General features: G+C 44.6%; 1 protein-coding gene across 1 annotated transcript in view; it reads left to right on the top strand.

Moving 5' to 3' along the window:
• RGSL1 (regulator of G protein signaling like 1) overlaps positions 1 to 12,988 on the top strand; it is a 73,868-nt gene that overhangs the window by 39,766 nt on the left and 21,114 nt on the right. Inside the window, exons 7-12 of the mRNA XM_036343866.1 lie at positions 580 to 741; positions 1,779 to 2,746; positions 4,718 to 4,780; positions 5,179 to 5,401; positions 6,650 to 6,763; positions 10,038 to 10,158. Of these exons, the coding sequence (XP_036199759.1) occupies positions 580 to 741; positions 1,779 to 2,746; positions 4,718 to 4,780; positions 5,179 to 5,401; positions 6,650 to 6,763; positions 10,038 to 10,158 (1,651 nt within the window). The remainder of the gene's footprint in view (positions 1 to 579; positions 742 to 1,778; positions 2,747 to 4,717; positions 4,781 to 5,178; positions 5,402 to 6,649; positions 6,764 to 10,037; positions 10,159 to 12,988) is intronic.

The raw sequence follows: 12,988 nt of genomic DNA, 5'->3' as shown, positions 1-12,988 counted from the left end.
TTGGGTCCAGTAGTTGGTGGATACTGGGAGGCCAACAGCTTGGACAGTTCAGTAATGTTAAGTTTTACTCAGGGACAAGCCCTGGTTTAAGGGTGAAATCCTGGATCTCCAGGGAACATGGAGGGAAGAACTATCATTCAGTGTGTCACAAGGACTTCAGCCCTGACAGTTACGAAACAGGGAACATAGTGTTTGGCACATTTTGGCCCGAGTGCCCTTCTGCTAGCTACTCTGGGTCCAAAATCTTGGAAGTTTGCTTTTCCCTCTGTCTTTATTTTTTGGACCAAACTCAAATGTCTCATGATCCATCTTCAGAGTCGTGCCGTTTTTCTTAAAGTGGCAGTTTTTCTAACAAAAAAGTCACAAAAGATCCCTATCCATGAATTCCCTTCCCCCATGACTCCCATCTGCCCCCATATTAGGACATTTCTGGAGATGGTGCCTTGACCCAGAGGAGTGGCTAATGTTGGAGGCAGTAGAGCAGGTGGGTGGTGGGGGTATCAGCTGCCACACCCAGATGCAACCCCTGAAGGGGATAGATAGGGGTGTAGCTCTGTGCCTCCCCTGTCTGATCTGTAGGTGAAGAGCTGGTGGATTTCTGGATCCTTGCTGAGAAGATCCTGGGCATAGATGAGATGGACTTGGAACTGAGAGACCACTACCTATCTCTCCTCCTCCTGCTGAAGGCCACCCATCTTCAGGAGGGCTCACGGGTCGTGACCCTCTGCAACATGAACATCAGTGAGAACTACAAAGCGTATCTGAAGTAAAATCCCTGGGGGATGTAACCAGAGAAATCAATCCAGTGTCTGATAGCCCTCAGTCTCTGGCTTTGCACACTGCCACCCTTTCCATCTTCTATGCATCAGGGATGCCAGTGGGAGAACCAGCCCATAACAGGGGAGGGATAGGAGAGACTATTTGTCCTTAGGCTGATACTGGCCTCTTCCTGAGCTTTTACTTGCCAGTGATGTTTTGCTGGATGGAGTGAAGAGGAATTGGAACAAGGTAATTGCATACCTCCTCCATCTTCTGAGCCTGCAGGGCTTGTCTTTTTTTCTTTTTCTCTTTTTTTTTTCAATTGGGATTCTTTAGAATAAACTGCATCCCATGGGTCAAGTGAAGTACATGTGGCCAATGAACTAAGAATGTTTTTATATTTTTAAAGGGTTAAAGAAGACAAGTGTGCAACAAAGACTGTAGGTGGCGCACAAAGCCTGAACTATTTACTAGCTGGCCCTTCACAGACAAAGCCGCCAACCTCTTCTCTAGAACACCCAGTGAGGAGGCATTGCTAACCCAAACACAAATGTGTTCCAGATTTGCTCTTTGGAATTAGTCACGCTACTCTTAATTCATAGAGATAATTGAGAATTGATGGCATTAAAATCAGGGCTAATAAAGACTCCTTCAAATTATTGTCCAAAGTCCTTCCTCCTGTCAGATCTGATCCCGAGAAATCCCATTCAGAGGTACATGTTCTTACACAAGTTTTCATGTGATGTTTGCTTTTCTTTACAATAACATTCTATAGTCTAAAAAATAACTTGAAGAATCCCCTAGAATGACTTATCTGGGGAAAAAGGAAGGTAATCAGAGAAAGGGGTCACTGTGCTGAGCAAATCGTAAACTTGCATCCACCATATATTTGACCTCTTCACATCCTTGGGTTGCGTGAGGAACCAATGAAATTCTAATCAAAAAACATTCGGAAAAACTTCAAAAGCTCACTGGCGCCACATCGGTTTTCATCTTCCATCTCTCTGCCTTCTTTCCAGAGTCTCTCCTGAACCTTTCCATCTGGCATCCCAACCAGTCAACCACCAGGCGGGAGATCTTGAGCAACATGCAGAAAGTGGCTTTGTTCAAACTCCAGAGCTATTGGCTTCCCAACTTTCACACTCATGCCAAGACCATCATAGCTAAGGAGGATTCATGCCAGCATCTGATGCAAGAGTATGAGACTCGCCAGTGCAGTCTTTGCTGTTCCCATTTAGCAGAGCTCCCTCTTAACATGAGCATCAAGAAGTCCTGCCACCCCCAGAGGTGGTACTCGAGCAGGAAGATCAAACGGAAGATGTGGCAGTTGATAGATCATGCCTCGTGGTCTCTAGAATTGGATACCAAGCCAGGTGACAATTCCACGTCCTCCCAGAAGATCTCTCCTCAGAAGAAAGTGGTTGTACACATGCCTTCCCTGAAAACGGCCTCTTCAAAGGAGGGAATAACCAGTTCCCTGGAAAAGGACAGTCTCAGTGCCAGGAAGTCCACCATGAAGAAGAAAGCCAAGAGCCATCTCCACATGGAGGGCCTCTTTGAGACAAAGATCTCTACCCACCTGAGGATGGCCACCCCCATCATCCGTCACTCCCCCCGTTTGACCATCAAGGGGGCCATCAAGAAAAGACTCTCCTTGGGGTACACCCACTGGGCCTTGTGTGCTGATGCCTTTGCAGGGAGTCCCTTCCGGGACCACCTGAAGAAGCTGAATTTGAAAATGGAGATCCAACTCCTGGACCTCTGGCAGGACCTGCACCATTTCCTCAATGTCCTGATGAATAATAGGAAGACTGGGAATGCCACCTTTTGGCACATACTGGGCAACCGGATCTGTGAGCTCTACCTGAATGAACAGATTGGTCCACGCTTACCACTCAAATCCCAAACCATTGAAGGTCTGAAGGAGCTGCTGCCTTCTGGGAATATGAACCCCTGGATACCCAAAGCCCAGGAGGAGATCTGCCAGGTAGGTCACACCTTACCGAGATGGGTTAAGATCTGAAAGATTGGGTCAAAACTGACCTAAAATCCTATCTGCTCATCTATACTAAGTTAATGATATAATTACCCATATAACCCTTCACCTATTGAAGAGTCTGTTAATTTTTTAGGAGCAGGCTGTACAGATTCCCAAGAAACAGCCAAAACTCCAAAGTAGAATGGAGATGGGGGAGTGGTCAATATCCACCTTTTATTCCTTCTTCAGTTCCCCCTTATGTAGAGTCTCCCAAAACCATGAACCTCTGAGTGTTCCACTGAGGGAAGTTTTAATAACTCTGTTCTGAACATTGTGTATTAGAATGCAAGGTCTTTCTTTCCTAGAATAGCCAACAAGAAAACGGCCAATGGAGAAGGGTTTATTCTTATCCCAAAACATGAGATAAAAGCAGGAGACCATCCTAAAGACTCAAAGGAAGTAAGGCCCATTGCTTGATTGTTGTATCATCAAGATCTTGGGAGAAAAACAAATGGCAGAGTCAGCTGGGAAACAGATGAGCATCCAATAAAAGGGACTAATTACAAGGTAGTGGGCGTGAGAGTAGGGAAACTACAGAGGATAGTGCAGTACCCCAGGGCCAGTAATGGTGGATCCCCTTTACCACACTTAGGCCAGAAGAGTTGAGGAGAGGGAATAGTTCCCAGAAGAGCTATATGGAATGGAGCGCTCAGCAGGAGCTGTAATTGTCAGTAGAGGGATGTAGCCAGTCCATAGTGATCTGGCTGGGAGGAACCAAGGGGAATAGATATCGGCTCCTGCCTTCCCATCTCCTGTCTGGATAAACCCAACCAGACGTCATGGGAGCTTGTTGATGTGGTCCATAAAGGTTAATTTCCCAAGGCATAAGCCCGGTAAAGAAAGGGTAGAGAGTCGATCTGGAAGGGCAAATAGATGTAAGTAGCAAGTTTTTTAGTGCGTTACAATTTATTTACCCTATAAAACACATTACCTCCTCAAGGCCTCCTAGCACCTCTCAGAGGCATACAGGGTAGTATTGTCATTTGTACAATGAGGAAAGTGAGACTCAGAGAGGGTAAGTGGATTAGCTCAAGGCCCACAGCAGACTGGTAGAGGAACCAGGGGGCAGAACCCAGGAGTTCTTGGCTCTAAGTCCAGCACAATTTCCAGTACAGAATAATTATCGAGGGTTGCACATCTGGGTTGTATAGGACCAGATCAGTCCAGTGGATCCACAGCCACAGCTCTCCTGCGCACAGTTCTTCAGTCCTGGAAGCCTAGAGGCCCCCTACCTCTTGTGAAATGTGTTCCCTCCTCTCCGCTCCCAGGGAACTTTGCCCACACCTCTATGGTGGCAAGTGCCGTCATGCTAGAAGGTGAGCTCCTCGAGAACCAGGCTTGCAGCATATTGATCTGTATATTCTCAGCAATGGGCACGGTGTCTGGCACGTGGGCGGCACTGAGAAAGTACTCATCAGATAAATAAATGAATGAATGTGAGGGTATAGATAGATTAACCTAGCTAAGCACTAACGCATAGCTTTCTGTTGTTATTATTATTGGGCTTTGTTTACTTATTTTAATGTCATGAAATAATTTTCACAAGTGGGCAAGGTTTTCAAGGAGGAGATATTAAGAAGATGGTTGGTTTTCAGGACCATTTTGAGGATCAGATGAGATAGTACTTTGTAAAGGAACAAAGATTTAAGAGGTGTCAAATAACTGTCCTTCAGTAAACTTTGTTGTACCTCTTCTTAAGTATCGGTTACTATCCTCTGAGGTTCAGAGAGAGGCTGCATGAGCTGCAAATTTAGAAAGACAGAGGAACGTCCTGGTTGGTCATGGCTAATGTTTGCTGTTCCATTGTATCTCCAAACTAGAGACTCCGGAATCGGCAGCCTACACTTCTCCCAGGTAAACAACCAGCAGGCTGAGCACACCTCCTAACGCTTATGTCCTTATGTCTTGTTTGAATTGCAGATGCTCAGCTCCTGGTATGATGAATTCCTGAATGAAGAGGACTCCTTGTTTCTCACTTACACAGTAAGAGGGGCTTTGAGTTGGGGACAAATCATAAGGTTGACAAGGTTGAGGGGAGAAAAGAGAGTAACTGCTCTTTTAGAAGCCTTATTCGTTAAAGTAAATGAAAGTCTGATGTGGTTTTTTTTTTCCTAGAGGCTACTGGGGGGTTTGACATGGTCCCTGATGCTTAAACATAAAGCTCTCAAGGCAAAAGACTCAAGTGCCTAAGCTGACTTTAAGAGTCACATCGAATTTCTCCGTTATAGGAAATGGGTTTGCAATGGATCTGAGCAAATTGAAAACCACCAGCCTCAGTCCGCCTGACAGGGAGACACAGGAGGACGGGGCTGTTACAAAAGTCTTGCTTCTGGTCTAGTTCCTGTAGCAAATATTGTCTGTCCCCCTCCCCCTTCTCTTAGACTCAGACCAATGTCAACCACACGAGGAAGCATAAGAAAGACTCTATAAGCAAACAAGAGAACATTCTTCTTTATAAGAGATTGGAGGAGTCCCTGGCATTAAGCCAGGGTCTGGCTAACATGGAGGAAATGGATTCTGTGCAGTGGAGAAAACTAGCTACTGAGGACCTGAGACATGACGGGTCTCTTCGGGTAGAACTGAAGTCTCCAGTATTTCTGACAGGTGAGGGCCGTCACCATAATTTTTTCGACCCCTGACACATAGGCATCTGGGAACTATGGAGTGTTAACATCTAGTGATTGTTTACTGTGTGTCAGCACTGTGCAATGCAGGAAGCAGCCGATGGATGTTTCACTCTCGCATCAATGGTTCTCTCTCCCTCTCCTTTCCTCTCTCTAAAAATCAATAAAAAAAAATTCTTTTTAAATAACACTCAACTCTTGAAATCTTTGCCTTGCACGGTGCACTTTATATACAAAACAAGATGCCCTGGACGCTGGCCCCTCAGAGCTGTGCCTGAGCATGAGTTATTTAAATCTACCGTGATCAGGCCCTCTGTTTTACCTAGAGTTTCACCTTCTCTCTAAATCCCGAACATTCCAGAACCTCTCCCAGAAATGTAGAAAGAAGTGGGAGAAAGGGTAGCTGGTAAATATCACCACACCATACAGGGCAACAGGCATTTCTTTAGTGTCAGGGGCAGCCAGGAAGAGGGAACCACCCTCCATGGAGACGCCCTCTCCCCTCACCCCCCGACCCCTCGCCCGCAGCACACATGATGGTTTCATCCGCCGCTGCATTTTTTGAACAAGGGTCTGACCTGATAAGGGCCTCCTGTGCATTGTCCATCTTGGAGCTCTGTCTGCTCAGGAGGCTGATGCCTCTACTCACGCTGCTCCAGAAACTCACAGAGCACCAGAACTAGAGTGCTCTCCGCTTTCATACAGAGGAAATCAGTCCCACAGAGGTGGAAAGGTTGCCCAAAGCTGCTCAGCAAGGGAGGACTGGAAACCTAGATCTTCTACAGAAATAAGCCACTGTTCTTGCACTTTACAGCCAGACACCCTTGGCTGAGAGGCGCTATTGACAACAGTGGCAATTGTCATAAGGACAACTGACATCTGTAGTCCACACGCTAGGATTCCTTCTGGACTTCACCAGTATCACTCAGAAAGCACTAGACTGCCCTGGGAGTTCCAGGACAACTGTGTGTGCCTGGGCAGAAGGTCCCCACAGGTCAGTTGTCTCCAAGAAGGACAGAATCCTCCCACGCTGGAGGGGTGGCCCACGGTCTTTCCTTGCTTCTAATCTGGCTTAGAGAACTTGTGCTCCTTGCATATAGACATTCCATTAGAACATTACCGTCGTACTTAAATAACCTTTAAAAAGCAATACTTTCAACAAAAGTATATAAATCTTTGACCCCAGAGTGGTCAACTAGACTCTCCCCTCTTTTTCTCTACTTGATAGATATAGAGAAAATGTCCTTTGAGGAACTCTGCTACAAGTATCCAAAGGTGGCCATAGAGAAGATAAGTGAGGACTACAAAATATATTGTGAAAAAGCACCTACTAGTAAGATGGGTAAGTGTTTAAACCCACAGAAAGATTGGAGACAGCCTAGTACGAAAGAATCTCCCAACGCAATGAGCCAAAAACCAAAAGGGGAACCATGCTTTGTTTGAAATGAGGGGTGGTCAGACTTGTCTCCCAGCTCCTGCCCCCTCCTACAAAGTCATAGAAGGGCATCATGAAAATGAGATGTGATGATAAGTGAACGAGGATGAGGATGAAAATAGTTAATTTCTACCTTCTTGCCTAGTTATTACTCTGGGCTTTTAAATAATGCAGATTTATCTTCTGTGATGTTCCCTGGAGTCAAAGATGTATAGAAGGAGGTTTGTTGGGAATAACACCTGTAAGGGAATGAGGAAAGCAGCACTGGGCAGAGGTAGGCACTGACTGTTACGCGGTTACAGTAGACCTCCTCAGATCCCCTAAGAAGCTGGAGAGCCAGGTGGCACTTCAGCATGGTCCCTCACTGAGGCAAGGGGCTTTTATAACGTCTGTATCAACTCACATGGGGTGTGGCTGTCCCTCAGGAGGGTCTGACCTTGGGTCAGGCAGGGCCCTTTGTTGGAGGCAACTCCCAGAATGAGTTTCAAGACTTCCTGCATTTCTGACTTGTCCTTTGTCAGTTTTAGAAAAATTCCAGTTATCTCTTCAAGTATCTGCCCTGTTTCATCCTATTTCCTTCTGATAATTTTACTACACATATTTTTAAAATATATATATATATTTTATTGATTTCGGAGAGAGAGGAAGGGAGAGGGAAAGAGAGATAGAAACATCAATGATGAGAGAGAATCATTGATCGGCCGCCTCCTGCACGCCCCCTACTGGGGATCGAGCCTGCAACCTGGCCATGCACGCCCCCTACTGGGGATCGAGCCTGCAACCTGGCCTAACTGGGAATTGAACCCGTAACCTCCTGATTTCTAGGTCGATGCTCAACCACTGAGCCACACTTCCCAGGCCACATATTTTTGACGTTTCAGCCACATTCCCCATGTCTCATATGCTTTACTCTGTTTTTTCATATGTCTTTTTTCTCTCTTTGTTTCAGTATAGATATTTTCTTTGGGTCTTACTCCTAGTTCAACAATCCTCACTCAGCTATTTATAATTTGTCATCCTACCCATTTCTTAACTCTCAATTTTCTACATTTCAGTCATTAAACCTTTTATTTTTAGAATTTATTTTTTTCCTTTTTGCGATACTCGGTCCGTGTTGATATTTTTTTTTCTCTTTTAATTGCTTACATTGAATGAATAGTAGTAATTTTCAAGTCCATATTTGGATTTCCTGCCATGTTTTTTTCAAGTGTCATGTGTCTTTTTTCTCCTTGGTGTTTGGTCATCTTTGGAAATGCCTTGTTATTTCTGCTTTATTTGTGAACGCGCTGTTGGTACAAGTTTGTATCAACTCACATGGGGTGTGTAGGGGTGATTTGAGGCTCTGGGTGCCCTTACTGTCCTCAAGGGAGGGTTTGCTTTACTTCTGACACACACTGAACAGGCGCATCCAGATGACCTTCACCCACTGAGGGTTAGAGCTGGTTCAGAACTAGCTTCCATGCCTTTTGATGGGTGAGCAAGTTCTGGTTTTCCTTCCTTTTGAGGGGGTGGTCCCAACTAAAAGCCTGGGGTGCTCTTCAGGGCCTTTTCTCCTTTGCTGTTTTGCAGTTTTGCTGTCTTTTACCTTGAGAGCCCACCAAAAAGTTCTGTATTTCTCAGTAACAGTTGTCATACTTGTCAAATGCCTTGAACGTAAAAGCAGTGGCCAATGGGTTTCTCTGCCCATTTTCTAAGGGCACACGGCTTTGTCTTCAGTCCTCTTCTGGCCTTGAACAGGGCAAATGCCTCCAGGGCAGATGCACTGTTGGTGTCAGCTTACCCTCTGGCTTCTAACCTTCTCTTTGCTTCTGATCCCTAAGTTTCTATTTTGGTTTGTAGTATGTCTTACAGGCTTCCTTAGAAGTTTGAACGCGTGTTACTCTTTTAGCCAGCATTTCTAGGTGTTTTTTATTGGGAGGTTTCTTGGGGTTCTTTGGTTTGTTTTTTAATATCTGGTCTTACATTGTCTGGGTTGTACTTTTTCACCTATTCAATTGCGTATTAGACTCAGTATATGTTTCTACTGTTTTCGATCCTTTGGCATATTATCTGTCACTGAACGTGTTACCAAACCAGACAGAAATGTCCTATGTGTGTGTGGGGTGGGGGGACATTCTAGTTAATAAATAGTTTATAAAGGATTTACTATAACCAGGCCATGTTCTAATTTCTGGAGGGGCAAGATGAGTAATATGCCATCCCTGCCCTTGCAAAAGTCTGCATTATTTTCTACGATATTAACGACCTCAAAAGGCTCTTTGAATACTAAAATGCTTGGAGCCTGTCGTTCTTAAAAAGTAATGTTTTTAACATATTTTTGAAATAATGGTTTCTAAGTGGCAATAGGGCACCAGACACCCACTCCAAATTGTGTACTATTGTGTGACAGAATACCACTTGAGAAGTTCGCTGTGCAAGCAGTGTCCTCAGGAAAGGGAATGGTTTCTGTTAAAGCCAGAAGATGGGGGGAACTCTTAATGAGGAGGTCAAGCAAGAATCCGTGAGTTTGCCCTAGCTGGTTTGGCTCAGTGGATAGAGCGTCGGCCTGTGGACTGAAAGGCCTCAGGTTCGATTCCAGTCAAGGGCATGTACCTTGGTTGCGGGCACATCCCCAGAAGGGAGTGTGCAGGAGGCAGCTGCTTGATGTTTCTCTCTCATCCATTATTTCTAACTCTCTATTCCTCTCCCTTCCTCTCTGTAAAAAATCAATAAAATATATTTTTTAAAAAAAGAATCCGTGAGTTCACTGATGACAAAGCAGGGGCTCCAGAGGACAAGTGGAAGGGTTTCGGAGGAGGCAGCAGAGGTGTCCGGGGAGACTGTCACGTGGAGTACGGTCTAGTAAAAATGACTGATTGGGGAGAGATGCTGTTTGGTGCTGAAATGATAAGAAGTATGATGGAGTAGGTCTCAGCAGTTTTCTAAGGAAGGTGGGCTCTAGGCCTAATAGCCAGCAGATGTAAATAACACAGCCTGGACTGAAAGTAGGGTCAGGGGTTAGAATCCTCCCCAAGTCTCTTATGCCCCAATGGCCCATGCACTCCCAGCACTAATGGCCTGAGATGGCAGCAGTTGTGCGGACTGTGGTTTTCCCACATGCACTCTTGCTACTTTGTCCCTTCTTCTTCTCTGCAATGTTCTTTATAACATGGTGTTGCCCAATGTTGTGACTTCTCATTAGATTACCAGTATAAAGTCTATCGTCAGATAATTACCAGAGAACCAAGGACACATTCACCCCCACATAAGGACGCGTCCGTAAAAAAGATTCCTCTTGTAAGGAAGCCTTCACATGGACCCAGGTAAGACATAGGATCTGGTGACACCAATATCTCCAGGCACAGCCCTGGGGTTCAGCATGAGCCTATTTTTCTGTGTTAATGTCCACACTCTTTTCCATATATCGCATATACATGCACAAGCATACTAAGTATTTTAAATCACTGTATGTTTTTGAAACCTGGCACCATGCAATATGTATTATACAATAAGTTTTTCAACATAGCAAACTATTATGGACATCCTTTCATGTCAATATGTATACAGGTCTACTTTCTTCCATCGAATGGATGGAGCATGATTTATTTAACTATATGTTTTTCATGGATATTTATGTTATCTTCAATTTTTTATTGCTATCAGCAGTACCATAATATTCGTCTTTGTACATGTGTCCTTGCATATTTGTGTTTTCTGGGTTGCGTGTGACTGTAGAAGCCTCTTAACTGGGTCCTTACTTCTTGTCTCTCCCCCTCACAATCAATCCAAGAGTCGGCCTCTGGTAAGATCCCACTGCTGGCAAAGACGCTGTGGCCCGTGCTTTCAGGAGTGCCCCCTCACTTTATCCACTTTTCTTAGTACAAATGCCACCTCTACATAGAAGTTATCCAAATGTATGACTCCCTCTCCTCTGAAACACTAAATCCCTAAAATATAACCGCAAACACTTACCATGCACTATTTTGTACTGCTCTTGATTTTTTAGGTATGTTGACTACCTTCTTGACTAACATTTTCTTGTAAGCCAGGACATTCATTCAGTCATTCATTTGTTATTTATTTACTTAATTAATGATGTTTGTTTGTTTTAAATATATTTTTGGTGATTTCAGAGAGGAAGAGAGGGGGAGAGAGAGAGAGAAACATTAATGATGAGAGAGAATTATTGACCGGCTGCCTCCTGCACGCCCCACGCTGGGGATCAAGCCCACAACCCGAGCATGTGCCCTGACCGGGAATCGAATGGTGACCTCTTGGTTCATAGGTCAGTGCTCAACCACTGAGCCATGTCAGCTGGCCAGTCATTCATTTTTTTAATTCACTATCTATTAATGACTAGTGACATGGAGAGTTCTCTCACAGAGGATAGAGATAGATTAGCACGTACAAGTTTGGTAGTCAACATCGCTAGCAGAGTATTTGCAAAGAAAAGTTCCCAGAAGTATGTTTTCAGTTACTGTTAGCCTTCACAGGGGCTGAGAAGCCCTCTGTCGCTTCTAAATACTCTAGAGAGGTTTTTCCTCCCTTTCAAGGAACTGAAATTAATCCCTGAGGTTTAATCTTTATTCCGTTTGATATTCTAATTTGTACTACTTGCTACTTTTCACTATATCTACAGAGATTCGTATTTTCCAAATTAGTTGAAAATGAGTATCACAGAAGTCTTTTCTAGATCATATATTTATAAGATCATTAAATTCTAGAAGGACTATGCAGGGTTATATAGTCTAGTTCAGTGGTCGGCAAACTGCGGCTCGCGAGCCACATGCGGCTCTTTGGCCCCTTGAGTGTGGCTCTTCCACAAAATACTGCGTGCGGGCGCGCATGTACAGTGAGATTGAAACTTCATGGCCCATGAGCAGAAGTCGGTATTTTGTGGAAGAGCCACACTCAAGGGGCCAAAGAGCCGCATATGGCTCGCGAGCCGCAGTTTGCTAACCATTAGTCTAGTTTCACGACTCCATTAGGACCACAGCAGAATGATCCAGGTATACCACAGTTACAACTCTCTTAAACCTTGCCCTTAGTCCAAATTCAATGTACTGAACAGTTTTTGATCATACACAGTGTCCCAGACACACTGTGGATACTAATGATACAAATAAAGACATAGTCCTTGCCCTTAATCCAGTACATAACTAAATAAACTACAATACTGACCTTTAAATGTCATGATAAAATATTGATTAATTGCTATAAGAGCATCATTGAAGGAGGAAATTTTGCGTGAGGGTTAGGAAAACTTAGAATATCAAAAGAGGCCCTGATCTGCATGGAGCAACTCAATTGCAAAGAAAGGGAGTGTTTTGTGGGCAGGGCTAAATCTTCTAAACTGAAGAAATGACACGAAGAAATGAACTCAGAAGTGTGAACGTGGTATTTGAAAATAGTCCAGTGGTGTTAAAGCACAGAATACTTAGGGAGAATTTAGACATAAAATACAAAATTAGAAACCTAGATTGAGATTAAAATAACTGAAAGAAGGTTTTGAGTGAATTATTAAGGAATTTGTGTTGATTAAGTGGCAATAAGGATTCATGGGGGTTTGTTGGAACAGGAGTAGCAAAAAAAAAACACACCCTATTATATGGATTTTTAAAATACTACTCTGGTAAGCATAGTAATAGTATGATGAGTCAGAGACTCAGACTAAAGGCAGAAATAATAGTTGGAAGGTTGTGGCAGTTGTTTGGGCAAGTGATATTAAAGACCTGAAGTTAAAAGTGGAATCCTATATAATAAAAGTATAATATGCAAATCGACCAAACAGCGGAACAACTGGTCGGTGAGCAGGTGGTGCCAGGCCAGCCAAGGCGCGTGCCAGTGGGCAGAGGGAGGGGATGGCGATGGGGTAGGTGGAGGGTGGCGGCAACCAGTGGCAGGGTGATGGGGGCTCATGTCAACCCCTGATCACCTGCCCAGTCACCTCCTACAGAGGGAGGCCACGGGCAGTGACAGTAGCAAAACGATTCAGGGCGAGGCAGGCCACTCGCCATCCCCAGATCTTGCCATCCCCAGATCAGCCCACAGGGGTCACCTCCTGCAGAGGGAGGCCAGACTGTGGCTTAGGCCCACTCCTCTGGGGGAGTGGGCCTAAGCCGTCAATTGGATATCCCCTGAGACTCCTGGACT

This window comes from Myotis myotis, unplaced genomic scaffold (assembly GCF_014108235.1).
Source record: "Myotis myotis isolate mMyoMyo1 unplaced genomic scaffold, mMyoMyo1.p scaffold_m19_p_18, whole genome shotgun sequence".
NCBI lineage: Eukaryota > Metazoa > Chordata > Mammalia > Chiroptera > Vespertilionidae > Myotis > Myotis myotis.
Note: the sequence above shows the minus strand (reverse complement) of the source record. Positions and strands in the feature narration are given on the sequence as shown.